The 18,505-nt window shown below is 41.4% G+C and overlaps 1 protein-coding gene, 1 long non-coding RNA gene and 1 other non-coding gene across 3 annotated transcripts; 1 reads left to right on the plus strand and 2 right to left on the minus strand.

The window, feature by feature from the left end:
• Positions 1–623: 623 nt before the first annotated feature.
• Positions 624–2,823, minus strand: LOC110886984. The gene is made up of 2 exons (XM_022134873.2): positions 2,674–2,823; positions 624–2,341 (listed from the first exon to the last, which is right to left on the minus strand). Exon 2 carries the CDS (start codon positions 2,337–2,339, stop codon positions 624–626), a length of 1,716 nt encoding a protein of 571 aa, XP_021990565.1. The 5' UTR covers positions 2,340–2,341; positions 2,674–2,823.
• Positions 2,824–6,985: 4,162 nt separating this feature from the next.
• Positions 6,986–7,091, plus strand: LOC118483592. Its single transcript, XR_004870880.1, has one exon. It is a non-coding gene; the product is annotated as a small nucleolar RNA R71 (small nucleolar RNA).
• A 9,342-nt stretch (positions 7,092–16,433) lies between these two features.
• LOC110883734 lies at positions 16,434–18,137 on the minus strand. Its single transcript, XR_002560598.2, has 3 exons — positions 18,011–18,137; positions 17,432–17,497; positions 16,434–16,641 (listed from the first exon to the last, which is right to left on the minus strand). It is a non-coding gene; the product is annotated as an uncharacterized LOC110883734 (long non-coding RNA).
• Positions 18,138–18,505: the final 368 nt, after the last annotated feature.

Here is an 18,505-nt window from a genome sequence, read left to right on the forward strand (position 1 = left end):
ACTACCATGCTCATATATATAATTTATGAGGTCCAACCCCCCAAATCCCACACTCACTCACACAACCGACGAGGCTACCTAATGCCCTTATCCTTTCTACATTCATGTCTAACAAGGATTCAAATTGCATTCAAGCACAAGTTCTAACGCACCCCCACCCGTAGCCACTCTCATTAAAGATTATTTATATACATGTGTGGCTACAACTCTCACCAAGAATGAAAAGGGTAATAAGGGTTGCCGGTGCATTGACTTGGGGATAAATTAGGGCGACAAGATTTCATATTGTTTTGCTCGGCTTAAAATTTTTCAAAAATCTTCGAAAAATTCCCCCCATCCCCACACTTGGGATACATTGTCCCCAATGTATGGCTTTGGGAGGATTTGATCACATCCTCAATCAACATCCGCAAAAAGCTTTTATCTCAAACCCCAAATTTCTTTTTGTATTTTTTTCTTTTTATATTTTTTTTATGTTTTTTTTTTTCATTTTTGAACACAACACCACCAACCAACCAAACCCAACAATCAATCATATGATCAATCACCACCCATCCTCCCACCATAATCAACATAAACCAACAAATATATACAAACTATACAAGAGAGAAAATACCACCTGATCAATAATAACGCGGTCCTGGGGGCCCGAAAATGGACGACATCATATCGTTCCATTCTCCAAACCCGAACGAGCCGCTACTGCTTCCCTCTTGTTGTTGTGGTCCCTCTTGCCTTCTTGGATCAAGCCACTGAGAATGGTGGAGCTGTGGAGTCGGATACGAAACGCTACCATCATACGGTGGCAATGAGGCATAGTCCACATGTTGTGGATCCTCAACCACCGGCCTCCCAGCATGCCAGTCCGCATGCATCCGCCTCATCTGATCATCGTGATATCGGTTATTCATTTCCACCTCCTGCGAATATGCGTGAGTCCGGTGCCATGATTCATTGCGGTCGAGGCTATGTTTAAGTGCCCGCTCAATACTAGCGCTATTCCGCGTGCCTTGATCAAATAACGACCTCTCCGGACCCGACCAAGTATCAAAGATGGCCGCCGGCGGGCGTTGGCTCTCGATCACCTCCTGCATTGAACCACTATAAGCCCACCCCGGCTCATATGGTTGTTGCGCATAGTCATAAAATGTGCCACCATGACCACCATGAAAAACCCCAAAACCAACATTTGCACCACCCGTTGGCTCGTCTGCGTAATCATCATCCCCACTCGGAACTAACTCTTCATCACTCTCAGGTTCATCCGGTTCTCCCGGCATCAATTCCCTTGCACCTAATTTCAACGCCCTCCACCGTTGACCCTCCGATTTCAGCTTGTGATAACGTTCAGACGAGGTGTATGTCCAAACGTTTCCCAACCTATCCAAAGTAAAAGGCAAGTGCCTTTTCGTTAAACCGCGGTCTTCAGATGTGAGTGCCTTCTGCTGTTTCATTAAGCCCGTTATGATGCGGCAGTACGGGACAATGTCTCTCCCGTATTTGTTCCGGCATATCCACAAATGGTGCATGATCAGGTAGCGAATTGGAAACCGTGGGGACCCGTGCATCAATGAGTACAGAACAGGTATCTCTGGAAACCTCACCTGTTCTTTATCCCCTCTCCTTGGGATGACATTAAGTAAACAGATCGTATGCAAGAGCTTGGCTTCTATCTTCAGATTTTTTCGGTATAACACGCCACCATACCTACCGGGCAAAAACAAATCAGCCAACATACTGTTCCATGTCACGTGCTTCTCGGGTTTGAGCAACAAGTCATCAAGCGTGGGAATCATGTATTCCCTAGTTGGAAGGCTATCATATTTTCCCAACTTCTTCAACGTATCGAATGACATTTCAACTGGTACCCCATGTACCGTCCCAACCAACTTCATTTGTGATGGCCTGTGGAAGTTGTGACATTTAAGCGTTGCCATCCACTCCTGAATCTCAGTCAAAAACAAATTGCTCCTATCCTTATCCCAACACTTGAGTGCTCCTTCCCAACCCAAAGCACGGAACTTGTCATACACCCCGAACTGGCCCAACTGAGGCTCATCAACATCTCTTTCACAGATGAATGCGGCCGCTTTATTCTTTAACTTGTTCATGCAATCGTTATACAAAGTTGGCTGCCAAATTTCGGGTTGGTCATCCAATGACCCCGAATTCCACACCGGTTTATCTCTTGGGTCTAACTGCATCTCTTCTTCTTCCTCGCTTTCGCTTTCACTAACCCTACCAAGATATTGCCTCTTCTTCGATGGCTGCTCCTTCTCCTTGCCTTTGCCTCTTGACGAGGATGAACTTGAACCCGGCTTTTCCTTTGTCTTTGCCATTCCTACACACATGAAGAAACAACAAAATAACACAAAAATTAACATTCTCTTCACAAATCATCCCCACACTTGCTTGTTGCTATGGTTGTAGATGTTAGTGAACCCAAAATGTATCAAGGATTTTTCAAAAATTGGGCATGGTGTCTCTACAATGTAGAACATCCCAAAAATTCACTACTTTAACCATATTTCCTACATCTACAACCATCAACCATGTTCAATAACAATTTCATACTCATATCCTAGCAACAAACAAGTGGGCAAGAACATATAACCTAAATCACCTTGTTTTTCACAATGCATCTCCATAATATAGTAAAATAAGTGTTCATACCTTGTTTCAAGATGAGAGGATGCTTGTGAAACTAAAAATCCAAAAACCCCCAAATTATCTCAACCTAGGGTTTCAAACTTCGACCCCAAAACCACGTTTTCTCTGAAATTCCTCCTCACAATCACGAAGCTTGTGAAAAAGTAGTCGATTTAGACCAAAACTCCACTTGATTTGGGCAAAGATTGAGGATTTTATGAAGAGAACAAGGTGGAAGAAGAATATGGAGTTTGTGGGGTCTTGGAGAAGAAGAAGTGGAAAGGTGAAGAATGAATGAGTGGTTAGGGTCTAATGCACGTGAATATGATTGTTTATTTTCGGGTTTTTTATATATTTTTTTTTTTTTTATAAATGCAGAACCCCAATCGACCGACATGTTTTTACTGCGTACCGTAATTTACGGTCTCACCGTAAATTACGGTGAGACCTGGATGTCAAAAATGTGCCGTAATTCAGGCTGTTTCCACCGTAAACCTCACCCAATTTTTTCACCACCGTAAATTACGGTATTACCGTAATTTACGGTAAACACTGGACTTCAATTTACACCGTAAAACAGAAGGTTTTCACCATAAAATTCCAAAAATGTTCAACAACCACCGTAAATTACGGCTCCACCGTAATTTACGGTGGATACTGGGCATGCACATTTTTACAAAACTTTGAAGTTTATGTTCCAATTTTTTAGATTTTTTTAAATTTTTCGATTTTTTTATGTTTTTTAATTATTTCAAAAACTTGGGAAAATCACCCTACCCCCTCAAAAATCCCGTGTTGTCCTCAACACGATGTAAGAGCAATTCGCGACCCGAACTTCCCCACACTTGTTTCGAACACAGACTTTGAGGAACTATGGCAATTATGCAACTATACTAATAAAACAAAACAAAACTACTATGTACACTATCACCAAACCTGGGCCTCTTACGATTGTTCCTCCTCAACCGGGCGTAGGATGTAGCCCGCTTTGTCAAGCTCCAAGTTGTTGATGTCATTGCCATCCAAATACGGCTTTAACCTGTGACCGTTCACCGTTTGTTGTTTCAATGTTCGCTCGTCTTGAATGTCAACATCTCCGAACCTTCCCACTCGTCGGACAACATAAGGGCCCATCCACTTGCTCTTGAGTTTCCCCGCGAACATTTTCAACCTTGAATTGTATAACCACACTTTTTGACCCACTTCAAAGTTCTTCTTCTTTATCTTCGCATCATGAACCTTTTTCAGTTTGTCTTTGTATGCGGATGCACACTCATACGCTTGGTCCCTTATCTCTTCAATTTCATTCAGTTGAAGCTTCCTCGCCCGACCCGCTTCATCATAGTCCGCATTCACTGTTTTAATTGCCCAATATGCCCTATGTGCCAACTCCATAGGCAAATGACATCCTTTCCCGTAAACCATTCGATACGGAGTGGTATCAAGTGGGGTTTTGAAAGCCGTGCGATACGCCCACAATGCGTCATCAAGCTTGGTTGACCAATCTTTCCTATCCGTTCTAACCGTCTTCATTAGAATTTCTTTGATTTGGCGGTTAGATACCTCCACTTGACCACTCGTTTGTGGGTGGTACGGTGTAGCCACACGATGATTCACACTATATCTCTTCAACAACTTTCCAAAATTGAAATTTTTAAAATGTGAACCACCATCACTTATTATCACCCGAGGTACACCGAAACGAGAAAAAATGTTGGATTGCACAAACTTACATACAACGGAATGATCGTTGGTCCTTGTGGCAATAGCTTCAATCCATTTCGACACATAATCAACCGCAACCAATATGTATAAAAACCCATTTGAGTTTGGGAAAGGACCCATGAAGTCTATTCCCCAAACATCAAATACCTCCACTACCAAAATTGGTTGCAACGGCATTTCATCACGTTTCGAAATGCTTCCCATTCTTTGACAATTGATGCAATTTCGGGCATACTCACGAGCATCCTTGAAAATCGTGGGCCAATAAAACCCACTCGATAACACCCGATAGCCTGTCTTATTCCCACTAAAATGGCCCCCACATGCGGATGAATGAGCATGGGTCAATATCTCTAAAACTTCAGTTTCGGGAACACATCTTCTTATCACTTGATCAGCCCCGATTTTGAACAAGTCGGGTTCATCCCATATATATTGCTTCACTTGACTAGAAAACTGTTGTCGTCTCTTCTTAGTCCAATGATTTGGAATCGCACCCTTGTTCGCTTTTAACACCTCCATCAAAGCTTGCTCTTGTGCCACTTCCAAATTAGAGGCAATAATGACCGGCAAAGTGTCATTATCCCCTAAAAATACATACTTCAAGTGGCCCGGCAAGTCCTTAAGCTCTAACTTTGGTGGTTCCTCCAACGATGGTTTTGTACCCGAATCGATTTCCACCGGTAGACCCTCGAATTGATGGGTCCATGGTGGTCTACCTTCTTTCATCGCCATCACATCTTGTGCCTCCTCTTCAACCCGTAGCGCATAAGCATGTACCTGTTCAGAAAAGTCACACAGGCAAATATCCAAACCATCCTCCTCATACTCATGCGGGTTGCATCCATCGACTATGTCTGCCATAAAACACTCATCAACACCATTAGCATTAGAATTGTTAGTGAAAACATTCAAACGCATTTTTCGATTTCCGAATGCCATATCAACCGTACCAAATCTACAGTCGATAATAGCATGTGCGGTGCTTAAAAATGGCCGACCCAAAATTATGTTCTGTTGTTGTTTAGGGTCCGCCGATGAGTAGTCCAAAACCAAAAAGTCCACCGGGTAGTAAAACTCATCAATTTTAACAATAACATTTTGAACCATACCCCGGGGCAACTTATGAGACAAATCGGCCAAAACAACCGTTGTCTCTACCCTTGCTAATGGACCAAAGTCATATTGGTCGTATAATCCCCCCGGTAAAATGCTAACTCCGGCTCCAAGATCTAGCAACGCCTTAGCCATTTGAAAATTACCAACTTGTACATTAATCAATGGCGTGCCTGGATCTTGGAGCTTAGGAGGAAGCTCCCCATTCAACACCGCACTCACTTGCCCGGTCAAATCTACCCGCTTAGGCACTTTTTTCTTGTTTTGCCTCTTTTGTGTGCATAATTCTTTTAAGAATTTTGCATAAGCGGGAACTTGTTTTATTGCATCAAGAAGTGGGAGATTTATTTTAACTTGTTTGAACATATCCCACATTTCCTCTTTTTGAGGACCCCTTGACACAATAACATTTTTCTTTCCCGGATCAAGTAAAGCCGATGGGAATGGAACTTGACTCGGTTCACCCTCTATTTTTTCATTCTTTTCATTTTTACTTTTTTCACTTTCACCCAACCCCGGTTTTTTAATAGTTGTTTCTTTTGGTTTAACCGGTGAGAGTTCATCATCACTTTCCATTCCCGTGATGTCCTCAACCACCCCCTCGACCAATTCGGGTGACAAATTGGCCTTAAACTCTTTACCACTTCTTAACACACTAACATGGTTAATATTAACATTACCTCGTGACGAACCATGTGAAGGGTTTACCTTTGTGTCGCTTGGAAGTTGACCCTTACCTTTCTTTAGTTCCGCCACATCGGTTGCTAATTGCCCCATTTGAGTCGTTAGTGACTGAATGCTTTTATCGCGAACCTCATCTTTTTGCATCCGCACTTCATCAAGTTGATTCCGCTTTTGCATTTCCAATTGCATGCTTTTAAGCATCTCCATCACCTCGTTTCCACCCGAAGATCCCCTTTGATCTTGACCCGTTTGGTATTGTTTTTGATACCCTTGGTTATTTCCGCCCCGGTACCCACCTTGGTTATTATAAGATGGCCGTGAACCAAAATTACCTTGGCTACCTTGAAAATTTGGGTTCGCTTGATTTGACGGGTTCCCATATCTAAAGTTCGGGTGATTCCTCAACCCGGGGTGGTAAGTATTAGAATTCATGTTGTTGTAGTTCCTACCACCTCCTCCTTGGCCTTGACCTTGGATCGCATGAACTTCCTCATATTGCCCTTCCAACATCCCTTGGCAATTTTCAGCCGCGTGACCTATTTCATTACACAAAGCACACACATCATAAATTTGGTTAGTACTTTGAACATTACCTTCATCCATGGCATGCACTTGTGGTCGGTTAGTTGTCGGTCGGGCTCTCCTCGAAGCTTGGGCTTTCCTTTTTGATGTAGTTGCCATACTCTCCAAAAACTCCCAATCTTCATTCTCATAATTCGTTCCAAATGTCCCTCCGGTGATAGACATTAAATCCCGTGCATCTTCGGCGCTTAACCCCTCATGAAAAGCGTTCATTAACTCCCATAACTCAATCCCATGATGAGGGCAGTTTTTAATCATCATGTTAAAACGCTCGAACGCCTCATGGAACATCTCACCGTGTTGTTGTTGAAAGCTTCTCAACCCCTTCCGCGCATCATTAGTCTTTTGGGCGGTGTAGAATTCATCCAAAAAGGTTTGTTGCATCTCCCCCCATGTATAAATTGATGCTGAAGGTAATGTATAGAACCATTTCTTAGCTTTCTCTTCCAACGAAAACTGAAATAAGACTAACTTGACTTCATCGGCCGAAAAACCTTGACTCCCAAAAGTGTTGCAAATTGAGTCATAGGCCTCTAGATGAAAGTACGGCTCCTCCGTTGCTAACCCTTTATACTTCGGTAAACTTTGCAACGAGTTTGTTCTTACTTCAAAAGTTCTCCCTTGGTTGTTGTGAGGGATAACCACCGGTGAGGGGTTTTGAGTAATGATTGGCCTGAAATGTGCCTCTATTCCCCTTGCTTGTTCTCTAAGATGTCTTCGTGGCACACCATACCTACCTCTCGGAATAATCGGCCCATTCGGTCTTGGTACTTGCCCTTGTGGTGCGATCGGTTGTTGAAACTGTTGTGGTCGCATCGGTGGGCGCTGAGGCGGTCTTTGAAATGGTTGTTGGTGTACATGTTGTGGCCGGACCTGTTGCAATGGAATCGGTTGTGGCATTGGTGGCCCTTGTGGTCTTGGCCGAATATGTTGTGGTATAAGTTGTTGATGTTGCATTCCACCAACACTCGCCATCCCTTGAGATTGACTCTGAACATACCCAAAATCCCCTTGATCACCATAATCTCCATAACCATACCCATCATCTTCATACCCCTCAAAGTCTTCAAATCCTTCATCATACCCATCTCCTTGAATTCCCGATGATTGCCCAAATGGAATAGTCGAGTATTGGAAACCCGATTGATTTGGTGGTCGATACGGTGTAGCATGGACAATAGACGAAATTGGTGCCATAGTATGGCCCGAATATGATGGACCCGCACCCGGGAAAAAATGGGATAATGGTGGTATAGTAGTGGAAGGGTTAAAGGTGACGGTTGGTTCTTCTTGGGTAGTAATGGGTTGTGTGGTGTTGGTTGGTGTAACCTGTTGAGGTATGGTGGGTTCGGTAGTATTTGGTGGAATGGTAGTGTTAGGTGAAGGTTGAGTGGATGTTGGTATGAATGATGAGGTAAATTCACCCGTAGTGGGTGGTGGTGGTGGTGGATCCATGTATCGAATTGGTGTAACTGGTGTTGTTGGTGAACTATTGATTGTATTTTCCCTTAGCAAAATTCTGTTTGCTCGCAAAGTTCGCTCAATTTCCGGATCAAACGCCAATGGTGATAGCTTGTGAGAGCTCCTAGTACGCATGCACCTGTAAATACCTGCACACTAACACACCCCGCGTAAACCAGAAAAATAACAAACTTAAAACACAAACAAAAATAACACACGTTGCGCACTACTCCCCGGCAACGGCGCCAAAATTTGACGTGATGTCGTGGGTCACGCAAATTTAATCCCTAAACAACTGTAGTTAGTGGTAGTAGGGTATCGAACTCAGGGAGTATGTGGAAAATGTGTTGATTGTGTAGCTTTGTATTTATACTAAAATTAAACTAAATTGCAGAAAATTAAAATTCAAGATTGTGGATTGTTGTTTTATAAAACTAAATTAAGGACTAATTCAAATCAACGTAGGTTGTAAACAATTAGGAGAGAACAATGATCACCCTAGGTTTCAGTTTCTTTAAACAATTGTGTGCAATTTCACTAGAAAGAGTTACATAGACATAACTCGTGTATGTGTGATTGAAGTGATAAAAGGGAACAAAGTACTCGGATTAGATAATGCGAGGTTGTTTCCCGATGACCTATTAACCAATAACCAACCCTAACCCTTCCCGTGATATCTCGGTTGCCAACGGCACCAAGAACGTACGATCAAGACTAGAAATTGTGATATAGATTAACGCACTACAAACAATCAAACACACACCATGACATTCAAGCAACGCAAAATATCATTCTAGAAATGCAGAAATTAACACACAAAAGTCTTAGAAACATTCACCTAGGATGATCACCGAAGAGTTTAGCCGGACATGGCTCGGTGAATCATCATCAACATTAATCTAGTGTTCATACGAATTAAAAACACAAACCGAATGTTTAGAATCGTTCACAAACCAAGCAAGTACTCCAAATTCGCTCCCAAAGTCTCCAAGAACCGTCAATGATGAGATAATACCAAAAGACACCCCAAAAACGACTATATTGTGGCAGTTACACATTTCACGTTCAGGTTCCACCGTAAATTACGGCTCCACCGTAATTTACGGTGGCAATCAAAGTGTTACGGTGAGATGAGCCTGATTTACGGTGCAACAGAATTGAGAAATGGGTCACCGTAAATTACGGTGATACCGTAATTTACGGTACCAAGCAGCCTTCACTTCTTTGTTTTGTCTTGTGTTCTTCTCTCGACCCGTTTTCACCAAAGCATCCATAAGCTGCCTTTTTATCCATCGCTTATCTCCTAATTTGTACCTGAAACATAAGCATCGTAGTTATCTAATTCAAGATAATTACACGGCTAAATGGAGGATTATTTCATGTTTTATCACACTTAAGGGTTGTCCAAAGGACCACCCGTCAGGTGGTTTGAATGGATGGATGAATGGACTAACATAATCGAAAGCATGATATGTTAACGCCTAATTATGCATGTTTAAATTTTATATATGATGACACCGGTTGCTAATGATGTGATTGTACGTGGTGTCTGCAGGTTGTACAGAACTGTGGATTCTCATCATGGAGTGTAAAAGGTTGAAGATCGAGTCAAGAGATGGATTGTACATGTGGGTGCATGGTCACATAATTTAATAGTAGTATGTCCGATTTTTATAAATTTATAGGAAGCATTAATGTATTTAAGGTAAAAGAGTGAATTAATGTATTTCTAAGTATGTTAGAATGAATATGATGAAAGAAAATTTTTAAGTTCGTATTTCCGCTGCGACTTTTGGTTAAAGCGTGCTAGGGCGTTACACGACGTAATTCTGGTCGTCTTCCGCGTGGCGCGGGGGATCGGTTTTTCCAGCAGCTCATGTTTTGTGAGCTGCACTTTCTGCCAGCTCCGGAAAACTCATATTTTAACTTAAAATGTGCATATCTTTTGACTCGTAAGTCCGTTTTAAGTGATTTTTCTTCCTATATGTTTGTAAATTCATTACCGACATAACCATTATAAATTTGACACCCCTTAATTTACGGACTGAAAGACCATATGTCATTATGTAGTTATTCGACCCATTCTAATCTTACACATTTTATTACCATTTAACTAATAAACCTATGGCGCCTTATGCCCAACATCCGGGGCTTATTATCACCCGCATTTCTTACCAATTTCATGGTTTAATGCCTTTGTGATTATTATCGCCATTATCGACTACTAGAACGTTTAAAACTACCATTTTCACAACTAATAGACCCGTTGGCTCATCTTGTGGAACCATCCACTTATGATGACTACCAATTGGTTCGTTTACTATACTAAGTCTATTAATTCACCTCCATCCATAATCAATATAAATTCAACGCAGATTTAGATTCAACAATAAGATTTGCGAAACTTATCAACAACTCGTTTAATGTAACCAATAAAGTTACGTACCTTAGTGTACGCCCTTCAACCGCAAATCACCACCGGCTTGTCCACTCGACGTTCCGGTATCCTTTCCTATAGAGTTTAATTCAAGACATGTTTAGAACTCTCTTCAAACCTTACATCGCATAATACACCGAAACATCATAATTATGCGTTTAATCTTTAAATTTCCATTTTAAGCCTTCTTTGAGGCCTTTTTCACAAACACCTTAAGAGCAGATTTTTCACATGATTATATGACAAGTTTCTAGCTTATCATTTAGCCCTAATTTCACCTCAATCAACATTTTACATGAGTGTTAGCTTCTAGATTTCTGAAATCACTTCCAAATTGTCAAATTACACAAGATTAACACCCAATATCCTAGTGTTCATCAATTAACACATAACCCATTAATCACCTACAATGGTGATCATAGTTTCCACTAAAATTTTACATGATTTCAGCTTGTGTTTGTTTAGGGTTTGTCCCTAGACACTATAGTTGTTCTTAAATCATCACAACATATACATGCAACCCTAATTTCAGATTTTCCCAATTTCATGAGAATTTCAAGTTAAGAGTTTTCACTAAATTTTACATACCTTGTAATCCTCTTGCGATGAGGATCACGATTCTAAGCTCGGATTTTCGTTTGGACCAGATTTGCACCTCCAATTTGAGAGTTTTAGTAGAATTCTAGGGTTTTTGAAAGTGGGGTGTCGCCCCCTGTTGTTCTGATCGACCAGACACCTCCTTGTGGGGTGTTTGGTGTGTTTTATTAGATTAATTAAAATAAAGTTTCAATTTTTACAACTTAGGTCCCTCCATTTTGATCAACATTTAATTTAGTTGCTTTTAACCCTAATATAGGTTATTTCTAAACTTGTAGCTAACTAGGTTAAAATTCTAGTTAGAAAATCCTCATTTATTTTTACTTTATAATTCTAATATAAAGTTTTATATTTTCGGGGTGTTACAAGTCCACCCCCCTTAAAAGGGTTTCGTCCCCGAAACCGAAGTACGTACCAAATAATGTAAGGTGGAGATGTCGCATCTCCTCTTCGGACTCCCACGTAGTGTCCGAACCTTTCCTATGCTCCCATTTAATTTTGACTTGATCGATTTGTTTATTTCGTAAGTGTTTAACCTTTCGATCTAAAACCTCCACCGGTCTCACCGCATAATTCAGGCTATTATCCACTTCGATATCATCGTAATGGATATAAGTTGTTTCGTCCGCTAGACACTTTCGCAATTGCGACAAGTGAAATTTGCCATGTATTCCATTCAATTCTTCCGGCAACTCCAAGCGATAAGCCACTTTGCCAACCCGTTCGACGATTTTAAATGGCCCAATAAACCTCGGGCTTAGTTTTCCCCTTTTTCTAAATCTGATAACACCTTTCCATGGGGAAACCTTTGGCATAACCATATCACCTGGCTGAAACTCAATCTGTCTTCATCGTTTGTCGGCATAAGACTTTTGTCTATCTTGGGCCGCTTTCAAATGGGCTCGCACCACCTCGATTTTCTCATTAGCACTTCGGATCATATCCGTAGGTGCTAGTCCTCGTGGTCCCACTTCTCCCCAACATACCGGAGTTCGGCACTTCCTACCATATAACATCTCATACGGGGCCATCTTAATGCTTGCGTGATAGCTATTGTTATATGAAAATTCGACTAAGGGTAGATAGACATCCCAACTGCCTCCGAAGTCGATAATGCAGGACCGTAGCATATCCTCCAACGTTTGGATTGTTCTTTCGCTCTGCCCATCCGTTTGCGGATGGTAAGCGGTGCTGATAAACAGCTTGGTTCCCATTTGTTCTTGGAATTCACGCCAAAATTGTGAAGTAAACCGAGTATCTCGGTCCGATACGATGGATATTGGTACTCCATGACGTGCTATGATTTCATTAGTATACACTTCCGACATCTTCTCGGATGTATAAGTCTCACGTATCGGAATAAAGTGAGCACTTTTCGTTAATCTGTCTACGATTACCCATATAGCATCGAACCCACTGTTAGTTTTGGGCAATTTGGTCAACAAATCCATGGTGATTTGTTCCCATTTCCAAACTGGAATGTCCAACGGTTGCAGCTTACCATATGGCTTCTGGTGCTCTGCTTTAACTTGCAAGAAGGTCAAACACTTCTCCACGTACTTCACAATATCTCTTTTCATCCCGGGCCACCAATAATTTTGTTTTAAATCATTATACATCTTGGTCGCCCCCGGATGGATTGAATATCGGGATTTATGAGCTTCATTCAATAGAAGCGTCTTTACCCCACAAGTGTTTGGAACCCATATCCTTCCGGATCGAGTCTTCAACCCGTCATTCCTATCCGACAAATCTTTCAATTGGCCGATTATTCTTTCTTTCTTCCAGTTCTCTTCTTTCACTGCTTTAGATTGCGCTTCTTGAATACGTTCAAGTATACTCGAGGTTACCACGAGCTGCATCGACCTTACTTATATTGGAACATAATCCGCTTTTCTGCTCAGAGCATCCGCTACCACATTTGCCTTTCCGGGGTGGTAATGTATTTCACAGTCGAAATCTTTCACCATTTCTAACCATCGCCGTTGTCGCATATTTAACTCCTTCTGATCGAAGAAGTATTTTAAGCTCTTGTGATCGGTGAATATGGTGCACTTTACCCCATATAAGTAATGCCTCCATATTTTTAAGGCAAATACCACCGTAGCCAACTCAAGATCATGCGTGGGATATTTCTTCTCGTGTATCTTCAATTGTCTCGAGGCATAAGCTATCACCATGCCCCGTTGCATCAAAACGCACCCAAGCCCTGATAGTGAAGCATCCGAATAAACCACCATATCTTCGACTCCGTCGGGTAATGTCAGTACTGGAGCTTGAGTTAACTTTTCTTTTAGTGTTTGAAACGCTTTTTCTTGATCGACACCCCAAATGAACTTTTCTTTCTTTTGGGTTAGCTTTGTTAGCGGTGACGCAATCTTGGAGAAATCTTGAATGAATCTCCTATAGTATCACGCAAGCCCCAAAAAGCTTCTAATTTCCGAAGGGTTCTTCGGGGGATTCCATTTTGACACAGCCTCAATCTTGGACGGATCCACCAATACTCCGTCGGCACTTATGACGTGGCCAAGAAATTGTACCTTTCGTAACCAAAAGGCACACTTAGAGAATTTCGCATACAGCCTTTCTCGTCTAAGTGTCTCTAACGCTTCTTGTAAGTGGTGTGCGTGTTCAGCTTCACTTTTCGAATACACCAAGATATCATCGATAAACACGATGACCGACTTATCCAACATTGGCTTGCAAACCCGATTCATGAGGTCCATGAAAGCCGCGGGTGCATTTGTTAGCCCACATGACATCACGAGGAATTTGTAATGTCCGTATCTCGTGCGGAAGGCTGTCTTCGGCACATCTTCTTCCTTGACCTTTAGTTGGTGATACCCAGATCTAAGGTCAATTTTTGAGAACCAGTTCGCACCTTGTAATTGGTCGAATAAATCATCTATTCTCGGAAGCGGGTATCGGTTCTTTACCGTGAGTTTGTTTAACTCCCGGTAATCGATACACATGCGCATGCTTCCGTCCTTCTTTCTTACGAACAATACCGGTGCGCCCCAAGGAGACACACTCGGCCTTATGAATCCCTTGTCAAGCAGGTCTTGAATTTGGGACATCAACTCTTGTAATTCTGACGGTGCGAGTCGGTACGGGGCTTTTGCTACGTGTTTTGCGCTCGGAATCAATTCGATCCCAAACTCTACTTCCCGTTCAGGCGGTATCCCTGGTAAATCCTCCGGAAACACATCTTCATAATCTCGTACTACCGGTACATCTTCAATCTTCCGTGATTCCTTCTCGGGCTCATTCGCGTATATCATAAAGGCCTTGCATCCTCGCTTCATAAGTTTGTGAGCTTTCAACATTGAGCACACTATGGGGTTGCCCCCTTTTTCGCCATAAATGGTGACGTGTTTCCCTCTAGGAGATGTTAGTTTTATCTCCTTACGGAAACACACGACTTTTGCATGGTGCTGGGCTAGCCAATCCATCCCAACTACTTGAAATTCCCCCATTGACATCGGGATTAGGTCTATCAAGTATTCCTCATCGTCGATGCTTAATTTGCAGCCTCGACAAACATCACAAACTATAAAACTTTTGTTGTCCCCTATTTCAACTTCTAAGGGCACAGGTAATTTCGTCAATACAAATGAAGGATGTCGAATAAATCCATGCGAAATGAAGGATTTATTCGCACCCGTATCAAACAATACACGTGCTGGAATTGAGTTAATTGTGAATATACCTGAAACCACATCGGGTTCTGTCTTCGCTTTAGCCGCGGTAAGTTGGAAGGACCTCGCCTTCGCTTTGGGAGCTTCTGTTGGAGATTCTTTAACATCTCTCTTTCCAACTAAGTCCGGACATTCGGACTTTTTGTGGCCGGGTTGATAACATTTGTAGCAAACAGAGACTTTTCCCGGGCATAGCGAGGCCGTGTGCCCCGTCTTGTTACATATAGGGCATGGCTTGTCTTTGAACCGACATTCCCCTTTGTGTCCCTTCCCGCACACCTTACAATTTGGCGACCCACCTTTAGTATCTACCTTCTTCCCCGATTCTTAAGTTCGGGCTTTCTTTGTCGGGCTTGGATTCACATCATGTGCCCTTCGTTCACCTCTTTCGACTTGCTTCTTCAACTCGATTTCCCGTTCCCGAGCAACATTAATGATTTCGGTAAGGGTCTCGTATTTTGAAGGAGTCATAAACTCCCTATATTCAGCGCTCAACATATTGTAGTAGTAGTATATTTTCTGTTCTTCGTTCGTCACCAACTCACTACTAAACTTCATCTTATCCATAAACATCGCCGTGATCTTGTCTATGGTTTCACCCTTATGCCTAAGTTGCATGAACTCTTCCTTGATTTTGTTAATGACCGCTTTGGGACTATGATGTTTAAGAAATGGTGTCTTAAACTCTTCCCATGTCATGGTCCTTGCCGCTTCGGCTCCTATTTCATTCTTTTTGTTATCCCACCAATCCTTGGCTTGTCCTCTTAACTGACCCGTTCCATAAGCAACGAAATCGCTTTCGTCACAATGGGTTCTTTCAAACACCCCTTCAATGTCGCCCAACCATCTTTGGCAAATTATCGGGTCGACTTCCCCGTTATAGATTGGCGGTTTACACGCCATGAATTCCTTATATGAGCACCCTTTACGTTCTCCAGTTTTATCTTTCATAAGGTTGACCGTATCCTCCAACCTTTTAACTCGTTCTTCTACGAGTGACAGCACCGTACCTTGAATTTTGTCTATAAACCCATATAGACTTCCTTCAATTGCCTTTCCTACCTCTTCGGCAATTATCTCTTTCATTTGTTCGGTACTCGTCGGCACCGGATCATTATCGCTCCCTTTCGACATCTTGAAACTGAAATGTTTACATCAAACGTTAAACATTTCATTCATGACATTGCTTTGTTTGTTTCGGTTTAGCCAAGTTCCTAACTTGCTTTAATCGTTCATATTTAATGCACTTTCCGGGTTTGAGTGTGTTAACACGCTCTTCCCATGCATAACAATTCGTTTCTCATTCCTTACATAAGACATAGTCTACTAACATAGTGAGTAAATTCTTACCGGACGATCGATCAAGCTTGAACCGAACACTTTGTTGACAACCTTAAGCTCTGATTACCAACTTGTAAGACCCGTATCAATTTACTTGATTTTTAATAATAGATTATACCGTTTGTAAATAAAAGTTCCTTACTTAGCATAAATTTCGTACAAAAAGTTCACATGTAGCATAACCATAGTCCACTACACTAGGTTAAAACATTTCAAAAGTTGTTTAACGATTGTTTACAATCCATACACAAAGACTAGTAAAGATTTAATAACATTGCGGAAGCTTCAAAATGTAGTGTTCGGTTCTTCATCTTATGCTTGATCGCCATCCGTAAGTTCCCCCAACATAACCTAATGTCAAAACCACATCAAAGGTTAGTTTTGACAATATTAAAACATGTATATTTGAAGTCTGGGTCAAAATTATTGAAAACAAATGAAAAATTCGGATCCGGGTCGCTCGCGCCCCGCGAGAGGTCTTACGCGGGCCGCGAGAACCTCCCGCGTGTCGCGACGTAATTCTGGTCGTCTTCCGCGTGGCGCGGGGGATCGGTTTTTCCAGCAGCTCATGTTTTGTGAGCTGCACTTTCTGCCAGCTCCGGAAAACTCAGATTTTAACTTAAAATGTGCATATCTTTTGACTCGTAAGTCCGTTTTAAGTGATTTTTCTTCCTATATGTCTGTAAATTCATTACCGACATAACCATTATAAATTTGACACCCAAAATTTAATTTACGAACCGAAAGACCATATGTCACTATGTAGTTATTCGACCCATTCTAACCTTACACATTTTATTACCATTTAACTAATAAACCTATGGCGCCTTATGCCCAACATCCGGGGCTTATTATCACCCGCATTTCTTACCAATTTCATGGTTTAATGCCTTTGTGATTATTATCGCCATTATCGACTACTAGAACGTTTAAAACTACCATTTTCACAACTAATAGACCCGTTGGCTCATCTTGTGGAACTATCCACTTATGATGACTACCAATTGGTTCGTTTACTATACTAAGTCTATTAATTCACCTCCATCCATAATCAATATAAATTCAACGCAGATTTAGATTCAACAATAAGATTACGAAACTTATCAACAACTCGTTTAATGTAACCAATAAAGTTACGTACCTTAGTGTACGCCCTTCAACCGCAAATCACCACCGGCTTGTCCACTCGACGTTCCGGTATCCTTTCCTATAGAGTTCAATTCAAGACATGTTTAGAACTCTCTTCAAACCTTACATCGCATAATACACCGAAACATCATAATTATGCGTTTAATCTTTAAATTTCCATTTTAAGCCTTCTTTGAGGCATTTTCACAAACACCTTAAGAGCAGATTTTTCACATGATTATATGACAAGTTTCTAGCTTATCATTTAGCCCTAATTTCACCTCAATCAACATTTTACATGAGTGTTAGCTTCTAGATTTCTGAAATCACTTCCAAATTGTCAAATTACACAAGATTAACACCCAATATCCTAGTGTTCATCAATTAACACATAACCCATTAATCACCTACAATGGTGATCATAGTTTCCACTAAAATTTTACATGATTTCAGCTTGTGTTTGTTTAGGGTTTGTCCCTAGACACTATAGTTGTTCTTAAATCATCACAACATATACATGCAACCCTAATTTCAGATTTTTCCCAATTTCATGAGAATTTCAAGTTAAGAGTTTTCACTAAATTTTACATACCTTGTAATCCTCTTGCGATGAGGATCACGATTCTAAGCTCGGATTTTCGTTTGGACCAGATTTGCACCTCCAATTTGAGAGTTTTAGTAGAATTCTAGGGTTTTTGAAAGTGGGGTGTCGCCCCCTGTTGTTCTGATCGACCAGACACCTCCTTGTGGGGTGTTTGGTGTGTTTTATTAGATTAATTAAAATAAAGTTTCAATTTTTACAACTTAGGTCCCTCCATTTTGATCAACATTTAATTTAGTTGCTTTTAACCCTAATATAGGTTATTTCTAAACTTGTAGCTAACTAGGTTAAAATTCCTAGTTAGTAAATCCTCATTTATTTATACTTTATAATTCTAATATAAAGTTTTATATTTTCGGGGTGTTACAGCGGTGCGGGCGTGGAAGCCAATCCACGCCGAGCACACCACCCAGGAACGACGTTGAGCCGACGCTGTTGAAGGGGCGAGAGGAATTCCACCGACGTGGAGGGCAAAGTGGGAGACAA

This window comes from Helianthus annuus, chromosome 10, assembly GCF_002127325.2.
Source record: "Helianthus annuus cultivar XRQ/B chromosome 10, HanXRQr2.0-SUNRISE, whole genome shotgun sequence".
Lineage (NCBI taxonomy): Eukaryota > Viridiplantae > Streptophyta > Magnoliopsida > Asterales > Asteraceae > Helianthus > Helianthus annuus.